General features: G+C 41.9%; 2 protein-coding genes across 8 annotated transcripts in view; both read right to left on the bottom strand.

Annotated features, from left to right (window-relative positions):
• The window catches only part of LOC306922407 (uncharacterized protein), a 107,785-nt gene that overhangs the window by 960 nt on the left and 82,141 nt on the right, over window positions 1–24,684 (bottom strand). The window contains exons 1-19 of one of the 7 annotated variants that reach the window (XM_079499981.1): window positions 15,524–15,605; window positions 14,089–14,233; window positions 13,617–13,776; window positions 11,644–11,763; window positions 10,669–10,786; window positions 10,466–10,515; window positions 10,011–10,093; window positions 9,126–9,166; window positions 8,355–8,432; window positions 5,697–5,774; window positions 4,959–5,120; window positions 4,087–4,203; window positions 3,563–3,631; window positions 2,686–2,775; window positions 2,539–2,574; window positions 2,043–2,138; window positions 1,670–1,705; window positions 1,521–1,556; window positions 1,095–1,403 (exon numbers count right to left, since the gene is read on the bottom strand). In XM_079499981.1, the coding sequence (XP_079356107.1) occupies window positions 1,095–1,403; window positions 1,521–1,556; window positions 1,670–1,705; window positions 2,043–2,138; window positions 2,539–2,574; window positions 2,686–2,775; window positions 3,563–3,631; window positions 4,087–4,203; window positions 4,959–5,120; window positions 5,697–5,774; window positions 8,355–8,432; window positions 9,126–9,166; window positions 10,011–10,093; window positions 10,466–10,515; window positions 10,669–10,786; window positions 11,644–11,763; window positions 13,617–13,776; window positions 14,089–14,233; window positions 15,524–15,586 (1,887 nt within the window). In that variant the 5' untranslated portion in view covers window positions 15,587–15,605. The other 6 variants (XM_079499976.1, XM_079499982.1, XM_079499978.1 and 3 more) reach the window with 6 other exon arrangements.
• On the bottom strand, window positions 18,358–24,117 carry LOC306921828 (uncharacterized protein). The gene is made up of 3 exons (XM_079499129.1): window positions 23,852–24,117; window positions 21,779–21,976; window positions 18,358–20,773 (listed from the first exon to the last, which is right to left on the bottom strand). Exons 1-3 carry the CDS (start codon window positions 24,039–24,041, stop codon window positions 19,788–19,790), a joined length of 1,374 nt encoding a protein of 457 aa, XP_079355255.1. The 5' UTR covers window positions 24,042–24,117; the 3' UTR covers window positions 18,358–19,787.

The following is a 24,684-nucleotide window of genomic DNA, read 5'->3' as shown; positions in this document are numbered from 1 at the left end:
CAAAATAATAATAATTAAAAAAAAAGGCAAAGTAGTTTGGTGATAAGGGGTTTAGCGTGGATGAAAATAGAGCCCCACATCTCCAGGGCAAGATCAGGTGAGTTATATAGCCTAATTAATGTTCAAACATTTAGGGAGAGAAGCAATATCAAAATCCATACAACTGTCTAACAGTGTGGGAGGAGGGCAAAGCAAAGTAAAGCAAAGTTACTATATTTACCCAGGGTAACTGGACTAAGCATCAGATACTTGTTTACAGCCAGGCCCTGCTCATAGAACATTTCATGGTAGTGGTTCAATGCCTTGCTCAAGGGCACTTCAGCGGTGGTAATTTGGTGATGAGTGTTCTATACTACATTTCCTTCCAGCGCGTTGTTTGTCGCTCTATTTTTCGATGGCGCTCTAAGCATCATGATCTTCTTATATCCATCCTGGAAGGGGCTTCCACACCATGTGCACCAACGTAAGGATCTGAGGTCTGGGTCACGTGAAAGAAGAGCCATGACAACGGCTGTTCTAAGAATTAATGTGGATCTTTAAACTTAACTTAACACAACACACTACAACATCAATGGGAAATCAGAACATTGCACTTGTCAAAAAACACATAAAACCCCACAACAATTCCAAACTCATTATATACAAATAATGCAAACAAGAACAATGAAACACATTTACTGGTGCCCCGGGGCACTCCTGGGAAATCGAAGTCACCGCTGAACCATCCCAGGAAGCTACTGTACTTTACTGACCACATTAATCCCCCAGGTTCCCCTCTGTACCAAACATGTTTGCCGAATATAGCGGATTTAGAAGCTCACAACACGCCATGTTGCAAGTTTGTAGATCTCTGTTCTACTCTGTTTTCCTGGAGGTTAGAATATGGACAGTAGGTTTCATACTGTATGTTAACGATCCGATTAGCCCCATAAGGCTTTGCAGTTAACACAGCTCCCCGCCTTCCCCGTAACCAGCAAGTCGCATGCCGCTGACGCCCGTTCCGACATAACGAGCCTATTGTGGGATGGTTTCTCTGAAAAGGCCAGAGCCTGCTGGCACACGCTGTACTTCTCCAAGCCGAGTAGGAGGCTCACCACCGCAGTCGCAGAGTCCAGGTGTGATGGGTGGTCGCCGTACAGAGGGTGGGTGAGTGGCAGCGGCTGCTTCTGGACGGTCACCTGGTAGCAAAAGCCTGGGTCTATCAGCACCACGGTGTCAGCCATGCTGGACTGTCTGGCACACTGGATGATCTGCAGTTGAGGACCCTTCTCCACCAAGATGGCGGTCCAGAGCTGGGGTAACGTGGCAGCGTGCAACGTCCACAGGAGCGCCAGCAGGTGCTCGTCCACCGCGTCCGGCCCGATCCCGGCACAGCTCTCGGCCAAGCTGCGGATCTCGCTGATCTGCGACGGATTCAAAAGCGAGAGAAGAAGAGAAATGCACATTATTTTTGTTTATCCAAAGAACCGATGTGAAAACCTTCCAACTGTATAATGAGCCATGTAAAGGAGGGCACTTACAATGGGACCCTCTTGCATCCCGTGATCAGCCTGGCCCTATTCAAAAGCGAGAAAAGTAACAGAGAAATGCACTTTATTTTTGTTTATCCAGAAAACCGATCTGAAAACTTTCCAACTGTATAATGAGCCATGTAAAGGAGGGCACTTACAATGGGACCCTCTTGCATCCCGTGATCAGCCTGGCCCTATTCAAAAGGGAGAAAATGAACACAGAAATTCACGTTAGCTTTGTTCATCAAGGGAACTGATGTGAAAACTCTCCATCTGAATAATGTACCATATCGTCTCTGTCGCGAGTGGAAACCTCATTTGTCCAGCTGTTACTTTGCAGGATTCAAATAAAAAAAACAAAAGTAGCAGATCGCCAAGCTCAAAACACGACGTGTAGATCTGCTACTTTTGATGCGTGTGTGTGCCGCTGTACTATGATCAAGCAGGGCGTTCATTTACGAAAATAATAAAAAAATTAAATATGGATAGGAGCTTCCTGCCCAACAGCCAACGACATAACAAGGCACTTACAATAGGAAAACTCTTTTCCTCTAGTTTTACAGAATGACATTGTGTAGCTCTGTCTGTGGTCAATCTGACTCCGTCCTCGGCCACACTGAAGGTCCTCTGTAATGATTCAAAAGCGAGAAAAGTTTAGCATAATTTTCAGCAATGACGTGTACAAAATATAAGCATAGCAATAAATAAGGAACAAATGGAAAATGAACATGAATTACAAGATAAAAAAATATGACTTTGTAATGGTATCACAATAAAGTAAAAAGATTTGCATAAAACCCAATCAAAAAATGGCACACAATAGCTCACAGCGATGCGAGCTTTATATCTGCCATTTCTGAACGATCTTGAAAGTGCGAGAACTATTGATTTAGATGGCTCGGCCTCAGGTCTTATTGAGTTAAGATAGAGGTTCCATTCCATGAAAAAGATGGCTTTCTGAGACCAGAACAGACATCGGAAACTTTGAGAACCATTTTTCCCATTAGCTTTGTTTACCAGCACTTACAATGGGACCCTCTTGCATGCCGTGATCAGCCTGGCCCTATTCAAAAGTGAGGAAAATTAGCACATAAATTCGCATTAGCTTTGTTTATCAAACATGACAACTGATGCAAAAACTCCAACTGAATAATGTACCATGAATCGCAATTACCATGAAACTCATTTCCTCTTGTTTTAAACAAGGATTTTCTGCAACTCTGTCTGTGTTCATTCTGTCTCCAACCTCACCAAGGTGAGCAGCCTGGCCCAATTAAAACAATGAGAAAGCAACACAAATTAGCAAATTCACACTCTCTTTGTTTAATCCCAAGGTTGTCACGATGTGGAGGGTTAGATTTTTACCAACAACGGACAAACTCATAATAACCTATATGCCGGATGGTGACACTGGAATCTGGATAGCATACCCTGGCCTATACCTACAGCTATAGAACTACAGTTTGTATGCAGTACCGGCACCACCAGCAGGTGTCCTACTCGGCATGCACCTGCGCTGCCCTTATGCCTAAACATGTTTGGCTTTTTTTTTTTACTATTTTAAAAACATTTTAAAATAGTGAAAATAGCATTCAACCAAGCCGTGTAAAAGTATTGATAACACGCCTAGTAGAATGTGAGTGCCACAGCAAAATTAATTGAATACATTTTATCTATGAAATGAATCAAATATTATTGAATTAAAACATTTTAATAAGATAAGAGGTGTATTGTCATTGTACACAGAATACAACAGAAATTTGTTTGGTGCACCCACTTCAAATCACAGCAACAAAGCAGTAAATGGTGGGCAAGTGACACATGCCGGACACGCGCCGGAGGAGGGGTCAGAAGGGTCTATAAAAAATATTAATAATAATTTGTTCCCGCACTTTTGAGCGCCTATCGGCACCCATGAAGTGACGTAGTCAGTGCATGCCTGCACACCATGTAACACCGAACACCACAGCAACCCTAGTTTATTTCGAGAACTGAGTTGAAAACTCTCCAAATGAATAATGTACCATTGTACCATATAGCAGCATACTTACAATGGGAAAACTCTTTTCCTCTAGTTGTCCAGAATGATTTTCTGTGATTAATCTGTGATCAGCCTGGCCCTATTCAAAAGTGACAACATTTACACAATTAGTTTTGTTCCTCTAGAGTAGACTGAGAGACAAGAGAACTGATAGCAGGCACTTACAATGGTAACCGGAAGGCTTGCCCCAAAACACACTCGCCCCCATTTCTTTCGGGGACCACTCGCCCCACAGCGGTCCTTGTATTCTTGTAATTGTTATACCGAGGTTGAAGATTGACATGAAGATTTCTTAAAAAAAAAGTTTGTCCACAACTCCGCCCGCATTCTCATTGAAATGAGTTGATAGTTTTACTGAGTTTATGATTAGGAATAAGGTTATGTTTAGGCAGTTTTACTGAGGTTACGTTGAGGAATAAGGTTAGGTTTAGGCAGTTTTACTGAGGTTACGTTGAGGAATATCTGGTGGCGACCGTTCCGAGGATTTGACCCAGGGCAAGCGTGTTTTGGGGCGAGTGTTCTTGTTGTCCTTACAATTGGAAAACTCTCCAGTTCTCCAGAATGCGTTTCTGCATCTCTGTCTGTGTTTCTTCTGTCTCCAACCATCCCGTGAGCAGCCTGGCCCCACTGAATTCGGGGCAACAAGCCTGTCTGTCAAACATGAATACATTTACAATTTAGGCATTTAGCAGACGCTCTTAATCCAGAGCGATTTACATTAAGCAATAACAAAAAGCATGGCATACATCACATATATAAAAAGTAGTTATCATGAAACATGCGTAAGCTAAGAACGTAACAGTGGAGTATCTATGTAAACTATATATACTATACTATATTATATATTATACCTGTGTACTATAAAGTGCTATGACTACATAAAATGCAATTCTAGTGCTGTCTACGTAACATGCTATAAGTCTGTTTAAAATACTATCTAAGTCTACATGAAGTGCTATATTTAAAATACTATCCAAGTCTACATAAAGTGAATATCTATGCGATATAATGTCTCATGTCTCAGTCTCAAGTAGCAAGATGATCGGAGATCTTCTGATACGTCTGGTGAGATCTAAATTCATTGAATAGGCTTGAATGGCGGAGAAAATCAGCACTATAAGAAATGATGCCGACTGCTTTGAAAACTAATTCTGATACCATCCCATTTGTTCTCTGAAGCTGCTGTTATTATTTATTTATTAAACCTGATTTCCCTATTTTTGGGCATTCCATTATAGGCAAGAATCTTTAAAAACATTAAACAATTATTATTATTTTAAAATATATAAAAAAAGGGAAAATAGCAGATCTAGCCTAAGTAAATAGGGCTTAAGTGGTTAAACAACCACATCATAAAGTTATGTCATCCATAATTGTACAACTGAGTTTGCATCGGGATCACCTACCCTTGCCTGTCTGTGGCATTGACGCAGACGACACTTCTGCTTCATCCTATTACTGCCTCCAAACTTGAACTTGTCTTTACAGAAATCACAAGTGCCACAGTCTGTCTTGAGCAGGCATGCCTGGCAGGTGCCACAGATTCGATACTTACGTGGCTTCTTATGCTAAAACGGAAAAAGGAAGGACATGATCAGAGACATTTTCCCCCAAATTATGGTGCCATACAAGAATCATATCATCGCTGTCAGGCAGAACAAATTTTAGTTTTTGATAGCCCAATTTTATACTTCATTGTATGAGCGTGTCTCCCAAAAAGTATATAAAATAACACGTTGCATGGTGAAAGTATTACTGATGTCATTATCTGTCAAGCTAGATTTAGTTTTTTGTCATTCATTCATTCAGATATGACCCTCCCCGTTATTGCAATGGCCCGAGCTTCACCAAGTGTCAAATCACCATTATATCCTGTCAAATGGCACATATGGCCTGGGCCGTGGCTCAGTGGTCCAGGCACCTTGGCTGGTAAACCAGCCTGGCAGTGTGCTGCGGGTTCGACTCCCGATCCCGACGGCCTTTACTGCATGTCACCCCCCATCTCTCTCCCCATTTCCTGTCAGCCTACTGTCTGTCCCTCCATACAAAAATATAAAATAAAGGCGAAAGCCACAAAAACAAAAGTAAAAAAAAAAAAAAATGGCACATATGATTCCCAACGGGGAGAGGATTATAGCTGCTACCTCTGGTCCTAGTTGTGTCTGCTTCTCATGCTGGGGACGGCCTTTCTTCCTGGTGGAATTCTTTGACGGTACCTTGATCTGAAAATCAAGTGGATGATATATTTACACATTTCACATCGACAGATCAGACTTTGCACATATGAAATAGCCATGTAGCCGCAAGCAACTCAGGGTGTATTGTAATAGAAATGTATAGGTGAATAATGCATGAACAATAATAGTAAATTAATAGAGTATTACTGGTATGTATGTTACGATAATGAATTTTAAAGCACCCCAAAAAACAATGAACCCGGGAGCTGTGTTGTCTGGAGCCTAGTGCTCCTGGTAGGGTCTCCCATGGCAAAGTGGTCTCGGGGGACGGGCCAGACAAAGAATGGTTAAAAAAACAGACCCATGGAAAATGTGCGACCTGGCCCGAAGGAAGCCTGGGGCCCTCCTCTGGAACCCGAAGAAGTTACGTAGGCACATCTTCTCCGCCACGTGGGGTGGACCCACCACCCGCGTCAGGAAGCAGTGGGGTCCCCACTGCCACCCAGAAGGGTGACATTGGAGTATTCAGACGGACCAGACCCGGGCAGCAGAGGCACTTTGGGGACGGGGAACGTCACTACGCTGTGGGTCTAGTGCTGTCAGGCCCGGATTCACAATAGAATTTAGTGGAGATTACACCCCAGGGCAGGGCAGTTTGCAAGGCCGTGTGCGAGACTATTTCAAATAGCCTAGGTACAGCTGTTCCGTCAAAACCATATTTATAGGTCACCGATTTCAATGTAACGCAACTGTAACAGAGTGGTTCTCTGTTACTTATTTTGCACAGTATATTGGCAGTAACTTGCACAGCGTATTTTGCACAGCCATTAATTTATTGTTGAATGCATTGTTTCCTGGTTAGCTGAGCTGGCCACACAGCTGATTCAGTAAAGAAAGGGGTGTTATGACGTGCTGTTGTGATTGCTTATTTATGTTGTAGTGTGAAGTAATTATGGTGTAAGTTCAGAGACTTCTAATATTTGTATGGCTTAAGGTTATATATTTATTGTATGTTTATGTATGTATTGAATGTTCAAACACCCCTGTAGAATGGTACAGTCCATATTCAATCAGTTCAGCTGACTATAAAAGGCTGCCAGTGTACTGAGGTTTGGGGATGTGAGTGGAGCATCAGGTGTTGTGCTTGTACTGTATGTGTTCCTGTGTTGAATATATGAACCATAGGGTTACACCAGACAAAAGGCCTCTGTACTGTTTCCAGCCGCTAAGACGGCCATTCTCACAGCAACACCAGCTAGTGTTTTTGGTCGTCCAACAGTTTCTTAACCACTCGGAGGGAGGAGATTCAAAAATAGCAGATGAGAGTGCTGGGGAGCAGCCTTATAACTCTATGGGAGCAGCGCAGCAGCGACCGTGCTGGCGGTGCGCTGAACGCACGCACGTTCATTCACTGGGCATGTGAACGCGAAAAAAGTGTAATTCTTGATTGTCAGACGCGTGCATGGGGCCCTTTTGATTTGGTGTAGCGCCGCCAGGGCCCTCGGAGGGGTTGATTAGGCACTGTCTGCTGTCCCTGGTTGCCCCTTCCAGGGCTGTATTATACCATAGAGAACACACAAGTTTGGTTTTGGTTAGTTTGGGAATGCAAGTAACCAACAAACGACTGATGATCTCTTTCTGTCTACCTTGCGAATGGGACACATGCATTTACGTTTCTTGCAAATGCGATCATGGGCAAGAGGCCAGTCCAGAAGTCCAGGCTTGCAGTTTACACACTGCCCACAATTCACTGTGTTATGACAAGTCACACAATGCTCCCAAGGAAGCCACTATAGCAGAGAGAGAGAGAGAGGAGTGGGAGGGGCGCATTATTCCCTTATTCCCCATTATCGTTAACGGGTCCTTCACGAATTATATAAGATGATACCGTGTTTTGTCTACTTGCTCCGTGTCTCAGAGGTGGGCGGGCTGTGGACAGTTCAGAAATCTGACGACCAATGACGTAATTAGTAAGCAGGTTTAGTCATTTGAAACCAAGAGTTCAAACAATAAAACAAGAAATAATGCAAGAAATATGGCTTTTATGTCAACATGCTAACTTTTCAGGAGGAGAAACACAGTAGTTTCCAATAGTTTGGAATCCCCATCGATGAGCTCTTTGTAGGAAGGTTTCTGAACTGTCCACAGGCTCCACAGCACTCAGAATCACACAGTGAGTAGATAGAAATAGGACCAGCTTATTTAACAAGTAAGACGCGCGAACGCGGGAAGCGAACGCAGCTCGTAAATTGCAATAACAATTAGAATAAATTACGTACTTTTTTAAGGTTCTTTTTAAAGTTTTTGATAAATTATAGGCCAATTTTATACTACATTGTATGAGCGTGTCTCCCAAAAAGTATATAAAATAGCTGAACCACCAGCTGCTCACAACACGTTGCATGGGGAAAGTATTACTGATGTCATTATTTGTTTTAAGCACAATAAACCAAACTGTGTATGCCTGTCAAGCTAGATTTAGTTTTTTTTGTCATTCATTCATTCAGATATGACCCTCCCCCTGTTATTGCAATGGCCCGAGCTTCACCAAGTGTCAAATCACCATTATATCCTGTCAAATGGCACATATGATTCCCAACGGGGAGAGGATTATAGCTGCTATACCTCTGGTCCTAGTTGTGTCTGCTCCTCATGCTGGGGACGGTCTTTCTTCCTGGTGGAATTCTCTGACGGTACCTTGATCTGAAAATCAAGTGGATGATATTTACGTAACGCATTTCACATTTCACGTTTTCCAGTATTTTTCAAAAATAGCTGATCAACGATGTGATTGCCGTGTGAACTTGTAGATTGGCTCTGTTCGCACAATTTATAAGGCACTGACATGTGCCTCAAAATATGAGGAGATACGTTTCCTTTTGACTGTGCCCATTTGGAGATCACATCAGTGTTGTTTTTGGCAGCAAATTTTGATTTTAGTTTTAGTCATAGACAGTCTCTTAAATAGTTGGAATGTTTTAGTATTACCGGTAGTCTAGTTTTAGTCGACTAAATATCATAAGATTTCAGTCGACTAAATCTAGTTGATTTAGTCGACTAAAATGTATTTTGTTGGGCCTTGATGCCATCGTTTTTACACTTGCTGAAAATAGCAGACCTGCAAGCTTACAACGCGTCACAGCGCGACGCGTTGTGAGCTTGTAGATCTGCTATTTTCAGCAAGTGTAAAATTACTTTTTATTTTGTTGACGAAATTGTCAGTATATTTAATCTTAGTTTTAGTCATCATAGCTTAGTTTTAGTTTCCATTTAGTTTTCGTCAGTGAAAAAAGGTAGTCTTAATTTTAGTCGACGAAATCAACACTGGATCACATGCGTAACATATTTGTTCTTCATTTTTGAACATCATGCATAAAACCTAATGAGAACCATTACCTTTCTGGAATGCATCAGCGAGCGCTGCTTCGTTTTCAAGGCTGTTGGGATCATTACAAAAGGCAGATGTTATCATGAGGACCTTGTGTCTAGCCATTTCCATGTCATACTCACACTGTACAGTCCACAACACAAATGTTTGTCAAATGTATTCACCAATTAAGTACTCATGCAATCCGTTCATTCAATGTGTATACAGTACATTGAATAATAAGTAGATATAATGTTGCACTCAAAATATAATTATTTTTCATTCAAGTTTGAATACATGGGCACTCAAATGCAAAGTGCAAGTTGTCTTGGTCTTGTGACAACTAATACTTAATATTGACTCACTTTAAGCAATACATCTGGTTTGTCCAATGTGATTGATGTCCATGTCAAATAAATAAACATAATATAATATGGTCTTCACTCTTGTACTGAATGTGTTATTGTTGCTATACTGCAGGTGCTTTAACCACATTAACCACGAAGATTTGACGAAAATAGATGAATATTCTGCAGAAATGGCCGATTGACAAGCTCACAGCACATCGCAAAACAACAGTGGGCCAAGTACAGACCCTTGGGGGGATCACGGTCAAGGGTAGGGTTTAATATCATTTGGAAAAGGTGTGTTTTTGCAGCTGTTTGCAATGTATGTCAGCGGGGAATAGTAGTTAAAGGTCAAATTGCCCTGTGTCACGAAGGAATGTCTCAGAAGGTAGAAACGGCAATGTTACATAATATTGCAACATGATAGACAAAAGGATTGAATTTTAAAGTAAAGATCTTGTATACAATTTTGAATTATGTTAAAAACAAACAAATCATTCTGTATGTGTTTGTACTGTAATTGAGAATGCAGAGTTATTTGGAATCATTGTCCACTTTTTGACCTACCCTGACAACTGGGACAGTAAGGCTTCTTCCGTAGTTTGTCATACTGTGTCCTTGCAAACAACTGACCACACTTGAAGCAGCCGCTGCAGAGAAAAGAAAAATATAGCAAGAACACAACACAAATAAGCTAGTAACATTTTACGTTAAGGGCACATGAATCAGCAGGAGTTCATGCACATTAACACATTACTTCATTAACCCATTTAGACCTGAGGACGATTCTACAAATGCCTTCTAAATCCTGACAGTTTTCTGAAAAACCCTATGTTTCTGTCAGTCGTTCTCAAACATTTTCATGTCAAGGACCCCCAAGATTATATGTAATTGGCCGCCGACCCCCATCTGAAAATATGTTGATCCAGGCAACAGTGGAGTTAATTATGAATCAAATGAACCCTAGAGTTCTGTTGGGAAATGGGAAAATATGCTATAAAAATAAATAAAAGTTGACTCACATAACATAGTCCTTCTTTGAGGAGGACCGACGTTGAACCTCTCGCTTCCTCTAACGAAACAAAGCAGGGACAAAAACACAAGATAACAAATATGAAATCTATGAAAAGGTTTAATCTCTAATCTCTAACGTTCACTTTAAAGCCTCATTTATTTTGTAGAACAAAGCATAAATCAGTGTTAAAGTGACCAAACATATCTGTACCTTCAGTGCATCGCCGCTGAGGAACTTTCCTGATATGAAATGGAACATTGACAAATCAATATGGCCCCCACACAATGACAGCATTTCCACGCGGCTTCTCAATCTGTCACCGTTTGGACTGTGAGGGGAGAAAAACCATTAAGAATGGTCATGGCAGATTATTAAGTCACATAAACACGGTTTCACACTGTTTCCAACCTGACTATCATGTTGATAGACTGTTGAATAAGCCAAACCTTTTCATGTCAAGGACCACCAAAGTAAAATGTTTTTTTGCCGTGCACCCCATCTGAAAATATGTCGTGCCAGGGGGACTATGCTATATGAAATTCTTTATTATCTCATTTTCGAGGGGGTCCCAGACACAATACAATGTATACACATTTTACCAAAACAAGAGAGAGCGAAAAACAACCAAATCAACCAAACAAATATACAAAACAAGTAAACAAACAGACAAGATGACAAAATACAAAGAACAAACAAACAAAACAATTGAACACATCCTATACTGTATCTCTGCTGTCAGGAAGAAATCAAAATATATATTGGTTTTGTGACTTTTGCTTGCATGAGAGAGGAGAGTTAGCTGCTTTAGCAGACAGTTTGAGGGCCTAATGGAGTTAAGAGGTTTCCTCCCGACAGCAACGAAAAAGTACATAATGTCACTGAGAATGTAAAAGCTGTATGTAACTTTGTTCAGTGAATACATTTTTATTTTGTCCAATCTGTATAGTATGTTTATACTATACAACTTATATATTTGGGGTGGTTGTATGTGGTGTCTAGGTTAGACAATGAGCCATTTCTGGTGTGACACAAAAGTAACATTTCTCCACCTGCCCCTGGAAGGTGGAGTCTTCTTTCAGGTTGCCTAAGTGCAGGTTGGGCAAGTGCTTGTTTGAGAGTGGACGCAAACCGTCTATAAGCACAACACGAGATACATTTGGCACAGAGACATCAGGTGGCATTTACCTGAGGTAATAAACGTCCGTTTTGCCAACAGTTGCACCTGAGCGACGAACAATCTCTCGCCGTTTCCAGCCCTCTCCCAGTACAGGCCAGTCCACCCATCCCTCGTCAGGACGTGTGAAGCTATGGGGGTGCAGATTACAGGAATGAAAAGCAAAACAAAATCTCAAGATTGAGAACCTAATCCGAATCTTGCGGTTTTATTTGTGAAACAGCGTGAAAGGAGCCCCCTGCACATATGTTTTGTTTTCTAAAGTATTAGACAATAACTCAAATTATGTTTTGGTGCTATAATTATAAAGTTCCTGCTGTTCTTGTCGTACAGCCTATACGTTTAACACACTGCAGATTGAGGCTTTAGCATTTATGAAATACATGACCATGTTAGTTTGACCAAATCAAATAGTATTAGTGTAGTAGGCTTGACTCAAGAGCAGCAACGGTAAAGTTACAAGACAACAGAAAGACATATTCCCGACATCAAATGACTGAAATCAGTCCTGATGACTGAGAACTTGAATCCATGAGTTTATATCTAATAATATCAGAAGTAACTAGAAAAAGTGCCCCTCGGGGCACAGGTCTCCACCAGGTTAGGTTATTGTGGCCTCCTGGTGGCACTATAATAGGCCAATGTGAAAAGGGTGCCATTTCTTCTTACGCCTTTGATGGCAATTCGATGATTTGAGGCATTTTGTTCCAAAAATGTGTTTTGCAAAAATCCACATGATGCTGGCGCTATAACAGGCCAATGTGAAAAGGGTGGGATTTATTCCTCAGCCTAGTAGGAAAGTGTGTGAAAGTAAGTAAGTTAGCCTTGCCGAGCCATGAGGCCCATAGGGGCAGGAGCCTATCTCCTGTTTCTGTAGCGTGAGGCAGCTTGATGTACAAGTACACCCCCTGGACATGACGCTAGTATGTCGCAGGGACTTACTCCCAATCCAACCCTTGATGCTGAGTGTCAAGCAGGGAGGCACTGGGTCCCATTTTTAGAGTCTTTGGTATGACCCGGCCGGGGATCGAACCCCGACCTCCCAGTCTCAGGGCGGACACTCTAACCACAAGGCCACTGAGCTGACCTTTCACGTAAATTGCATGCTGTGATCATGATTTGAGGCTTTTTGTTCAAGACGGGCCTATCCTGCAAACTTTGGAAGCCAATGTTAGCCAAATAGGATGGAATATGAAATATCGGACTGATCCGCCTTGAGCACATGAGATAGTGTGTAGCGATGTGCAGGATTTTGGACAGATTCTGGAGGAGTAATATAAAGAAATGTGTTTTACAAAAGTCAGTGTTCTGGTAGCGCTATAAAAGACAAAAAGTTTCACGCAGATCAGTGCAGTTATAGGTAAAAATGTGAAAATCTGGCCTGGGCCACAGCTGAGCGGTTCAGGCACCTAGGCCGGTAATCCAGCCTGACGGTGTGTCGGGGGTTCAAGTCCCGAGCCCGTCGGCCTTTGCCCAGAAAAGTTATCTGGTGAGCCTGGGCGCTAGTGCTTACCACAGAAACTACCATGTTAGTCACATGAGTGAGGATACTTTTTCTACTTAAAAGTAAACGTACATTTTCTAAATCTCTTGCAATAATGTTAAATATTGTACATTTGAAAGCTGATCTCATGTCAGATGAAATGCAGCAACCACAACAATGGAAATGATTGTCAAGCATTTGTGATGATGACGGCCTTGACGGGTGTTTCACTTGACCTCAAAGTCAAGACAATCAGGTAAACACGAAGAATTATTAACATCCAATGGATAAAGAAAGATCCTTAATTAAACTGTAAGAAAGCGTATTCTCAATGAATATTGTTACTCAAGAACGACGCAGGAGCGCAAAGCACCAGATGTATGGAGACTGGAAGCAACAATGGAGGGCTCGTCTGAGGACGACCTAGAGAGATACCAGTGCTAGATATTATCCATAGAACAGTGTAGTAATAGATCAACAAACAAAGCAGACTACACTTACTGTCTCCTCTTTCCACTATTCTCTCCTGCTATGTTCTCTTCTTCCGTATTATAGTTGTGCTCAAAAAAACATGGGTGGTCAAAACTCTCTATGTCTTCGTTTTCCTCAGGTCCTCTGTCAGGGAACGGATTCTTGGGCTGTGCTTCATTCATTGTTCCACCTGTGTACAGCAAGTCACAACAGTGTTCATAAAATGAATTAAAGTTATCTTCTTTGATCAGTGAAAGTGTAATCATCCATTATCATCCTAGCGTCCATATTCTGGGGATGTCATTATAAGAGGCAAACATTCTGCAAAAATAGACTAACATTCTGCGAAAATAGCTGATCTACAAGCTCACAGATTAGCTATTTTCACGATCTGCCATACAATTAACTATATGGTTTGAGTAGTTAATTTACATTGTGCTGGACAGCTTATCTTTATCCCTTGTGAACAATCAACTGTACTGAGACATTAGATGGCATTTACCTGAGGCAATACATGTCTTTACTGCTGACACTAGCATCTGACCCACAAACAAGTTACGTTCATTTCCGGTCCTCTTCAAGTACAGGACTGTCCTGCCAGAGAATGGATTCTCAGGCTCTGTCATACCGGTATTCATCGTTTCCACCTTAAAGTGACAAAGGTTTTCATTAAAAACATGTTTTATTTTCTTCGATCAGGCTACATTGAAAGTGAAATTTACACTGTGCCATTTGCCAGACAATAGTGTAAATGATTCACTAGATGCATGCTAGCCTGTTTGAGGGACGCTAGCCCCCTCCTATATGTCCAGCTATGAGGGTTTGTGTAAACACTACCACCGCCTATGACTAGTTCTGAGTGTTTGTGTAAAAAAAACTAGTGTAAACATAAACATTGCAGACGCAAATTGTGATTGGCCAGATGATGTATGATGATAAGAGCGCCCCTCACTTCTCAAACCCAAAACATATTTCCTGTGCTGGACAACGTACAGTAGCCTACAGTCTACACAGAAAAGAAGAGCACTGTCTAACTAGAAGAAGTGCCCCTCGGGGGGACATTTGGATAAAATCTGAAGGACTATAAAAAGTGTTGCACACATACATGTTTTTCCTTGGGCTGTAGGGAGTGTGCATACAACGTTTTACACAGATCGGTGCAGTTATAGGTAAAAACACTAATCAGCCAGGTATAGCGCCACCATGAGGCATGCAACATTTCACGGAAATACCATGTGTTCATGATTTGCGGCATTTTGTTTGAAACGGAGCACTCCTGCGAACGTTGGAAGCCAATCCTTAATCTTAGGCAATCAGGATGGAGTCTGAAAAATCTGAAAGACCTGTTGCATTGAATGGCTATAGAGAGACTGTGTACCAATTTGCGTGATGTTTGGCCAAAATCTGTAGGTGTATTGTGTTTTTCCAAAAGCGGCCTCCTGGTGGCGCTATAACAGGCCAATGTGAAAACTTTGGGGCAGAGGTTTAGCTCTTGCATCCAGGGAGTGTGTGTGCAGAGTATGGCTGCTATCAAGCCAACGGTGCCGGAGATTAGATGTCCACAGACAAACGGACGGACACACAGACACACAGACGGACACACACACACTGTGTGTCACGGTCCGACACGTACGGACACACGGAAGGACGGACGGAATGCAAAACATACTCTATCGAGTGAGTCTATCCCCATGCCTTCGGCCTGGTGGAGACAATAATCTCCTAGATTACACATTAACAGTGTATTGTAGTGGGCATTTTTTAACTAACCTGTTTATATAACACGACGTGATGAACTGAACTCACACCATTAGCTCTAGCTCTGGTCCATAGCTCTAGTGCGTTTCATTTAGGGCAGAATCGTAGAAGCAGTAGAAGGCTATGGACCAGAGCTACATTAGCTCCAACTCCAATATTAAATTCCTCCTCCCGTCTACCTGGCGTGCGTGCGTCTTCTTCTTCTTCTTCTTCTTCTTTGTGGGTTTTTTGACGGTTGGCATCCTTTGGTTGCATTACCGCCCCCTTCTGATCCGTGTATGGATCAGACAAAACTATAACATATCTTGCACAAACGTAAAAGTCTATTAGTGCCGCCCCTTTTCCAACTCGCCCCGGCGAAAAGTGAAGAACGGTCGCCCCGAAATTTCAAAAAGTGAAGATAACTCGCCCCAAATCCGTGGATAACTTGCCCCGAAAGCGTGGATATCTCTCCCCATATAGATATCTCGTCGTTTGGTATTCCTCCCAAATGATCACCATCCACATTGTCCATGCATTTTATACCGTACGCTTTAACCCTGAGGTGGTGTAAATTCTTCCCTGTAGAGTATTATTCAATTCTGCTCCAGTGACATCCAGGATATCAAGGAATCTTCTCGCTGCCTCCAACAACATCTTTATTCGTTCAGACTTGGTCTGTATATCGACTGCACAATTAATGACCATTGTGATGAAGGCCAAGAACCTCTTCTTATCCATGCAGATGTTCTTTTCACTTACATTGCTCTCCCTCTCAATCCCTGCTGTACGTACTTCAACTGTTCCTTTACCCTCATGCTTCTCATATTTATTGATATTCATACAGTAGCAGCATCTACCTGATCAGCACCACACTCAGCACGAATACGAGACGGCTCGCCCCTTTTCCAACTCGCCCAAAGCGGCGAAGATCGGTCGCCTCAACGGGAAGAGCGGTCGCCCCAACGGGAAGAGCGGTCGCCCCTTCAGTCTTGACATACATACAACATGATGTGTGATGATGTTGCTTTGCCTTATTATTGACTCTGAGTGTTTTGAAAGTAAAGAAGAGTTGTGTTTAAGCTGTCATGGTCCACTGATTCACAATAGTAGCCGAAAGATTCCACGTAAATTGCACGCTGCCTTCATGATTTGAGTCATTTTCAAAAATCCACCTGTCTCCACGGCTCGGGGCGAGCCGTCATCACTTTCCGAAATTCTGTGGCGAGCCGTCTTCACTTTTCGAAATTCTGTGGCGAGCCGTCTTCACTTTTCGCAGGGGCGAGTTGGAAAAGGGGCGAGACGACCTGGTACCCTCAGCACCACACTCAAAAATCACCAGACCACTCCTAGTAACCCTCAAGGATTTGATCCTCCCCATTTTCTTTTCCACAAACTTTCCCAGCGCATGCTGATCATTGAAAATGCCGCCGAAATATCTCTCATCGTCACTTTCCGAGTCGTTTGATCCCATTCATTTCTTTCTTTTCTTTTCTTGTATAAATCCATCCTTATTTACATCACTGCAGACTGTCACTATCAGAATCCTCCTCTGACAATGCATTTTAAAAACCGTGTCTGTCAGTTTTCGGCATGCGTGCGTGCCTACCTACTTCCTTCTTGTTCAAAATAAAGTCCTAATGGAAAAAATAAAGGTTATTTGAAAGGAAATGCATAAAACAGAAAGTCTGGTGACACAAGGTTACATAAAACGCAATAAGTTATCAACACGGATATGCCAAAGCTGTGTCAAGTAACTCGACAGTAACTTGCCCAGAGTGAGAGTCAGGGTCTCAACAGTCAAGAAGAAATTGTGTTGTAACTTGTGGGGCATAATTATCTCCTTCTGACTGACATCTGAACTTTGTTCTCTGGACATTGTTTGCGAATTACCATTCGCAAACAATGTCCTGTTTGTACAAGGTTTTATATGGTGTTCTCGTTCAGATTTTGTTTTTGAAAAGTTAACCGCGTCACCAGGCTTTCCACCTCGGAGGAAAGCAGCCAGCAAGCCTGGTCTGTGTTCCGGAGCGGATGGTAATTTACGTCATGTTGTAGTCAGATTTGTAGGAAGTAGGAAACCACAAGGCGGAATAAGTACCCATTCATAATACTGATTCCGCCTTGTGGTTTCCTGCCAGGTGACTACAAATCATTGACTACAACATGACGAAAATTCAAAAGGCAAAGTGAATTTAATGTTGTTTAAAGTAATTTAATGCAATCAAATAGGACTTTTCTGTTTGGAAGTATGGGCTGTCCAGGCCAGAAAGTAGTTTTTTGCCACTCAGTAGGCATTACAGCATAACTTCCGGCTATGATGATGTCACACGCATACCCTCTATTTAAAGATGTTTAAAGCCTTGGACAAAGCCAACTAACCTGACTCCACCAGATGGGGCAGCAGAGAGTACACTGGGTTCCCAGCAGGAGGGGGGGAACCCAGTGTACTCTCTGCTGCCCCATCTGGCGGGGTCAGGTTAAAAGCCAACAGCCAAGTTGACAAATCATGACAATAATCAAGATAGAATGGTCTCTCAGGGTGAAATTGGAAGGACACAGAAACACCTACAGGCAGAGAAAAACAATTCCCCACCAGGAAATGAAAAGGAGGCGAGTTTTACAGCACAAGGCTGCCACATGCATTTCTGCAGAGGGAGTTGCATGGTTGATCATAGGTTCGCTAAGAGCTCCCTCTAGTGGAAAGACTGACTGGATGTAATTTATGCCCCTGGCAGGATTAGGCATTGAATAAAGTTTGTGATTATAAAATGGTCTAATTAAATAACCGGGTAGAAAGATATTGCGCATGTGGGGTGTAGGGAGAACAAATTGTTTTAAAAGCATTTACAATAAAAGCACCAGACAATAACAAAGCCACAACCAAGGGACACAGATGTTTGCGCGACACACTGAGAGCATGTTTTCGCTGCGCAACATGGCTCCAAAGAAGATGATTGATGATATGGAACATATGGACATCCGGTCTCTACATGCAGACAGCAATTTTATTTGTATTTTATTTTTGCCCAGATTGAGCTAACAGACAGGTGATGTGGATGAGAGAGACTAGGCGGTCGGCGGTCGCAGACCCAGGCCTCAGCAGATGGATTGGATTGGTGGAAGTGGAGTCAAAGAGCAGGACAGCAATTTGGTGGAGACAGGACCAGGTAATGGGTTGATTCAATTGGCAGTAGGTGCTTGCAAAGAGATAGAGGGAGAGACAGACAGAGAGGGAGGACACAGAAAACACAAAGCAACATGGAACATAACAGTAGTTATGATCTGACAAAAACAATGAACCCCCAGGGGTCCTTGGGGGGGTTCCAGGGTGGTCCCCAGACAAATGTGTCAATATATCATCAAAATCAGTTGAACCACTTTACCCCTGTATGCTTTACAAGCTCACAATGCTATACGATATGATATGGTGTAAGTTTAGATGGACCCCCAAAATACAACCTATACGTTGTTCTACCTTTGATGCCGGCACGCTCTCTGTGTCTCATCATACATGTAGCAACATAACTATTTAAAAAATAATAATGAATCAGGTTTTCAGAAACCTTAGGTCAGGCCCTATAAGGCGTTCTCAGATTCCACCTCAGGCATCAATGGGTTCATTTGGGGGTCCTTCAAATGAAAATGTTTTAGAACAACTTCCATGGACTACTTGTAAAGTAAAGAAATTAGTCACTTGTATGTGAACCCTTTTGGATTAGTCAGTTATGAAAGGAGTGCAACAAGACTTGTGAGGTGCTCTTTTTATTTCTAGTAACAGTATTTTATATAATGTATAAGCCCAAAACTCCACGCTCACATGTTAGTCCCAAAAAAGGATCGACTGAACACTAATAGGCCTATCTCACAGCATTTCCCTGCCCCCTTTTCGAGCTAGTGGTGTTATTTTGTTTGCGGTCCATAGGCTTCCATGTTAAAAGAGGTATTCACAAGCCACAAACTACCGTTTTGTTATACCATTGTGTTTTCTTCATATTATCGGTCTTTGACATTTTAACATTAGGAAATGTACTTGGATTCTCCAGAGAAAAAAAGTGTAAATGCCTAATGTTAAATGACACCACTATCTACCGGAAGTGGGCGTGGAAAGGGGGCTGTGAGATAGGCCTATTGCTACAATGCCATGTGCATTTCTGTTCGCTTTCATGATTCCGAGAGGATGGCATCTACATGATGTTGGTGGCCCAATGGACTACAGAGTTACTAATTGTGATTCATATTTGCATTTGCAATTATTACAATTATTTGAAATTATGATTTACAGATCATGAGTCATATTTGCATTTTTTCTTCACACTGAGAAACAGATAATTCATTTTGTTGATATAATTTAGTCATGTTGATATTGTCAGATTGTGTGATTCCCCTGCTTTAGTATCTGTGACATTTGTCACAAAATAGTTAATTGGTCTATCATGTGTCAGCTCAGATGGGTGTGTTCAACTAATAGCTTTCTCCCCTTGTATGAACCCCCATGTGTTTCTGCAGATGTGTCATTTGAACAAAGCACTTGCCACACACTGTACAAGTAAAGTTTGTTTTCCCTGTGTGAGTCCTCATGTGTTTTTTTAGATCATACAGTTGACCATAGCTTTTTTCACAAACTGCACAAATAAAGGGTTTTTCCCGTGTATGAGTCCTTGAATGTATTTCCAGAGAAATCCTTTGAGTAAAGGCTTTGCTACAAACTATACAAATAAAGGGCCTTTCTCCTGTATGAATCCTCATGTGCGTCTTCAGATGTGAATTCTGACCAAAGCCTTTGCCACAAACTGCACAACTAAAGGGTTTTTCGCCTGTATGAGTCCTCATGTGTACTTTCAGATAACTCCTTTGAGTACAGAGTTTACCACAAACTGTACAACTATAGGGCTTGTGTTTTTTTAGATCACCCATCTGACCAGAGAATCTGCCGGAAAATGTACAACTGATGGGGTTCTTCCCCGAGTGATTCCTAATGGATGGAGTTTGGTTTGATGATTTCCGGTCCTGAAGATGAAGCTTGTTGGACAAAGGCAATGTTCGTCCTTCCATATATGTCTTGTGTGATTTCAGTGTGTTTAAAGCTGCCTGATCTTCCCTGGTCTCCACCCACACATCACTGTCTTCAGCGTCATGTTCAGAGCAGTGTGAAGAGAGGAGTTGGACATCACCAGTTGATTGTGATGCTCCATAGTCCTCTACCACAGATTGTGTTTTCATGTGTTCAGTTGAGGTGCTAGCTACAGGCTCTGTCTCTCTGTTTTCATCATCATATAAACTTTTCAGTACGAGGAATGTCAACGCTGACTCATCAGCCTCCTCTGGTTTTTCAAGGAGCTCCTTCGGTTCATTTTTAATCTGTGGAGGTTCACCCTGGACCAGACTGTGGTTCCTCTCCTGTTGTTGAAGGGAAGCCTCCTCTTTACATGCAGGGAGATGCAGGAAGTCTAGGCAAAAGATTAAATGAGAGTAACAGTAAATCACTAAATGTTAATAAATGCTCAATTTCTAAACCATAACCCATCCTCATTTATTAAAGACATTTGTTATGGGTTGCAACTTGTCCAATAAAGTACACTGTAGTGAAATGGACACATCCATTATCTTGTATATCTTTTAAGCTTTAGAGTGCAGTTAGTAAAACTACATTTTTAACCACCGTTTAACCACTAAATATAAGGAGTTCACACCTGAAATGGGGATTTGAGTCGCACTTAAAGTAAGTCGCACACACACGACTTCAGACTCAACTTGGTCTCGAAATTTGTGACTGGTTATCAATCTTTGACCTCTTCACTCATTTTCATCCCCGTCTTCACATTACTGACCATCACTAATATTATAAGATGGCACTATTAATATCAATAGCACTATTGCTGTCTACACACTCAAAGGTGGGCAGTGGACAGTTCAGAAATCCAAGCTAATATCCAAGCTTTGTATTCCTGAAAAGTTGCAATGCGAAAATGGAAGCCATCGTTCTCACGATAATAAAAATCTAAACATTTTTGTAAAAAAATCTTGCTTAAAAGAAATCTGCCTAACGATGATGTCACTGGTGGACGGGTTTCTGAACTGCCCACAGCCCTCTTATGAGACAGACTGAGTAGGAAAAAAATGTGCCATTCAAACAAGATGTCATTTTTTAAATTCATGTACCTATTTATTTTCAATTTATGAAAGTCAGCATGCTAACTTTCCAGGAACAGAAAGGCTAGTTTCCATTCATTTTGACTCCTCATTGAAGATGTGATTGGTATTGGTAGACTAGGTTTCTGAACTTTGTATAGCCCACCTGTCTGAGACACAGAGCGAGCAGTGTGTGTGTGTGTGTGTGTGTGTGTGTGTGTGTGTGTGTGTGACCCGCTCACATGTTGTTTGTCTGATGGAAGTCAACAGACAAATCCACCAACATTCAAATCAGTACTCATAGTATTATTGACTCTTTTTACCTGAGAGAGTGTCGTCCCTTGTCTCCCTATCTAGAAATGTCATCATTGACCTCTCAGCCTGCTCTGGTCTTCGAAGTAGTGCCTCCTCCTTTTCTTCTTTAATCTGTGGAGACTCTGGTTCCCCATGGAGCAGACTGGGGCTCCTCTCATGTTGTTCAGGGGAATCGTCCTCTTTACACACATTAAAGAGTGGGAGATCTAGGGGGAGAGAAGGTAACGTCAGCAGAGAGAAACTAAGAGCTTTCTGAGGTGGTCTGCCTTTTGGAGGAGATTGAGTCTCCTACTTATTGATTTGTTTCCATAATTTCTGTCAAGCCACACTTCAAAAGTACAGTACTGATAGCCAGTAACCAGAGTTTCTAATACAGTACATTGTCTATTTGGGCAGTCCTAAAGTGTATGGAGAAGGAGGAGAGACCCGCACACCGCCACTTGCTGGTTCAAGAAGTTTATTTAATTAAGAGTCATAGCAACGTTTCGGCCTTCTTCAGGCATGAAGAAGGCCAAAACGTTGCGAGTCTCTCCTCCTTCTCCATACGTTTGCTGCTCTGCTAGGACCTACGCACCTGCTGAAAATTAAACCGGGTGTCATCTCTCGAATAGGCGGTCCTAAAGTAAAATAGTGACAATTTATTTTCTTTATTTTCTGTGTCAATGATATTAAAGTTTTTTTAGAATAGATAACTCAAGTTATTGATTGAGAACAGTTTGCTCACACTGATATTGTACAGTGTATTACTGTACCATATATACAAAGTATCTCTACACATGATTATGCATGTATACCATTGCCCACCACTCCTGAATGAACTGTCTGGTGCTGGGACTCTGGTGCAACGCACAGGTCCTCGCTCTACTCCTGGTGAGCGCAGGAGTGGACCTGGTGAGACGTAGGAGGGGCCCGGACAGGAGACAACCCACAGAGCCTAGTCCCTCCATGCGCCAGAAGTGTACCTCCCAGCCCTGGCAGAGTCGTTCTGGAGTAGTTCCAACGGATTGTGTGCCCCTGGTTTTTCCCTAGTGGGACTGATTGAGGGTAGCTACTGGGACGTAAGTCGGGACTTGATCACTCCCGGCTGGGTCGCCTGAGTGAGGGGTATGATGTTGAGACCCGAAACCCCGTTGACCTCAGGATACATCACTGAGGATACGTCCCAGGTGCATCCATGCAATGTTTTTTAGTTATTATTGCACTTTTCTTTTGCTATGATGATGTTGTTGCTGCTATAGTATAACAAAGCATTGGTAATTATTACATGCCATTTTTGTTATGTTGATGTTGCGATGTATTGATCGGTTTCATCTTGTTACATCTCATTACAATAGGAAGATATTCAGCCCTAAACTCCAATATGAATAAACATTATTCAACAAACATTTAAAACCATCAAATCCTTTGAGGGCCTCTGCCAGCCAAGGGCCCTCTGCATTTTACCGACTATGGTCCATTATTAATTACTCCAGCTATAACACAGAATGCTAATACAATAGTGCGGTACACCAACTTACTGCTGTGAGTGATCTAGGATAGAATGTTATTGTTGTTGTTAGCCTTCAATGTGCATTTCTCTCTTACCATTTTTCATATCATTAGTCTAAGAAGTACCCAATAATGCCTTTAGATTGATCCAAGAAAATGCACAGAAAAAAAGATTATCAAAGACTCAAAATATGTGTTTTTCACATTTTGTATGCCCATTCAGAAACGTTATGGTTACATACATTACATGTTAGGCATACAGTAAAGTATTGCTGTCCCAACAACCAATAGCCTATAGTAAAACACACACATGCAGAGCAACTGTATGCATAGCCCGTCTCCGGACCCCCCGGGTTGAGCTCGGGTTCCCAGAGGGGCTGCTACTGTATGCACGTTGCCAGCCACTGGCAGCCACACACCGTAGAGATAGACATGCATGCACACATATTACTATTTAGGTGTTCAGTGTTCTCATGACAAGAAGATTATTCATTCCTCTTCATCTTTTTCAATAACTGAAATGTAGGCTATAGATTGTGCTGGTTTCAAAACAGTTTTAGGTGTTTCTTTCTTTTGGTGTTATATGTACCAACCTGCTGTGTGGTGTTGTTGTTTGATGTCCAGGATTGGACTGTATTCATATTGGGTTTCAAAGTGTTGCTGGGAGCGGAGAGTCTCGTCCTCGTACTCTGTTAGAATGATTTCAATGGCTCCAAATATCTCCTCAGTAGCCGCACAGAGACGCTCGTTGATCAGGCACTTCAGTGTTTGTAGTAATGTCATGTTTACAGCAGAGTGATTTCAGATCAAAACATGGAACAAGCAGCTAAACAAGCCGTAAGTAGTAAACAACAAAGACTTCCGGTTCCGGTGGTTTGAACTTTCAAAATAAAACTTGCTGTTCACATTGACACATTTTAACCTTCAGATTCAGAGTGATTGGCACCATAGAGGAGTTCAACAAACCACATGCAACCCAGATTTGGCTCAAACAAGGGATTACATTAATTTTGCTCCTAGTCCTATGCCACTAAAATGTGTAACGCCCTACCAACAGCCATTAAGAAATGTGAATCCCTTGACTCCTTCAAAACCTCTGTCAAAGAGCACATTAAGTGACCCTCCCCTTTATTTCCCCCATAATGTACATGTTTTTCCCTTTTTACTTTCATATATATATATATATATATATATATATATATGTATATGTATATATATATATATATATATATATATATATATATATGTATATATATATATATGATTTATTTTTCAATCAATCAAAGAAAATGCATAGAACTGTCTGGATGTCGGTTTTTGTTTTCCACAGTGTGTGTCGCCCTCAAGTGGACAAAATTAATATAAACTAGAAATGGGGCACAGGCACAGGTCTCCACTGAGGCCAGGTCAGGTTGTGGCCTCCTGG

The sequence above is a fragment of the Electrona antarctica genome, assembly GCF_951216825.1.
Source record: "Electrona antarctica genome assembly, chromosome: 4".
In the NCBI taxonomy this organism is placed as follows: Eukaryota; Metazoa; Chordata; class Actinopteri; order Myctophiformes; family Myctophidae; genus Electrona; species Electrona antarctica.
The sequence above is the reverse complement of the archived record's forward strand: the minus strand, read 5'-3'. Positions and strand labels throughout refer to the sequence as shown.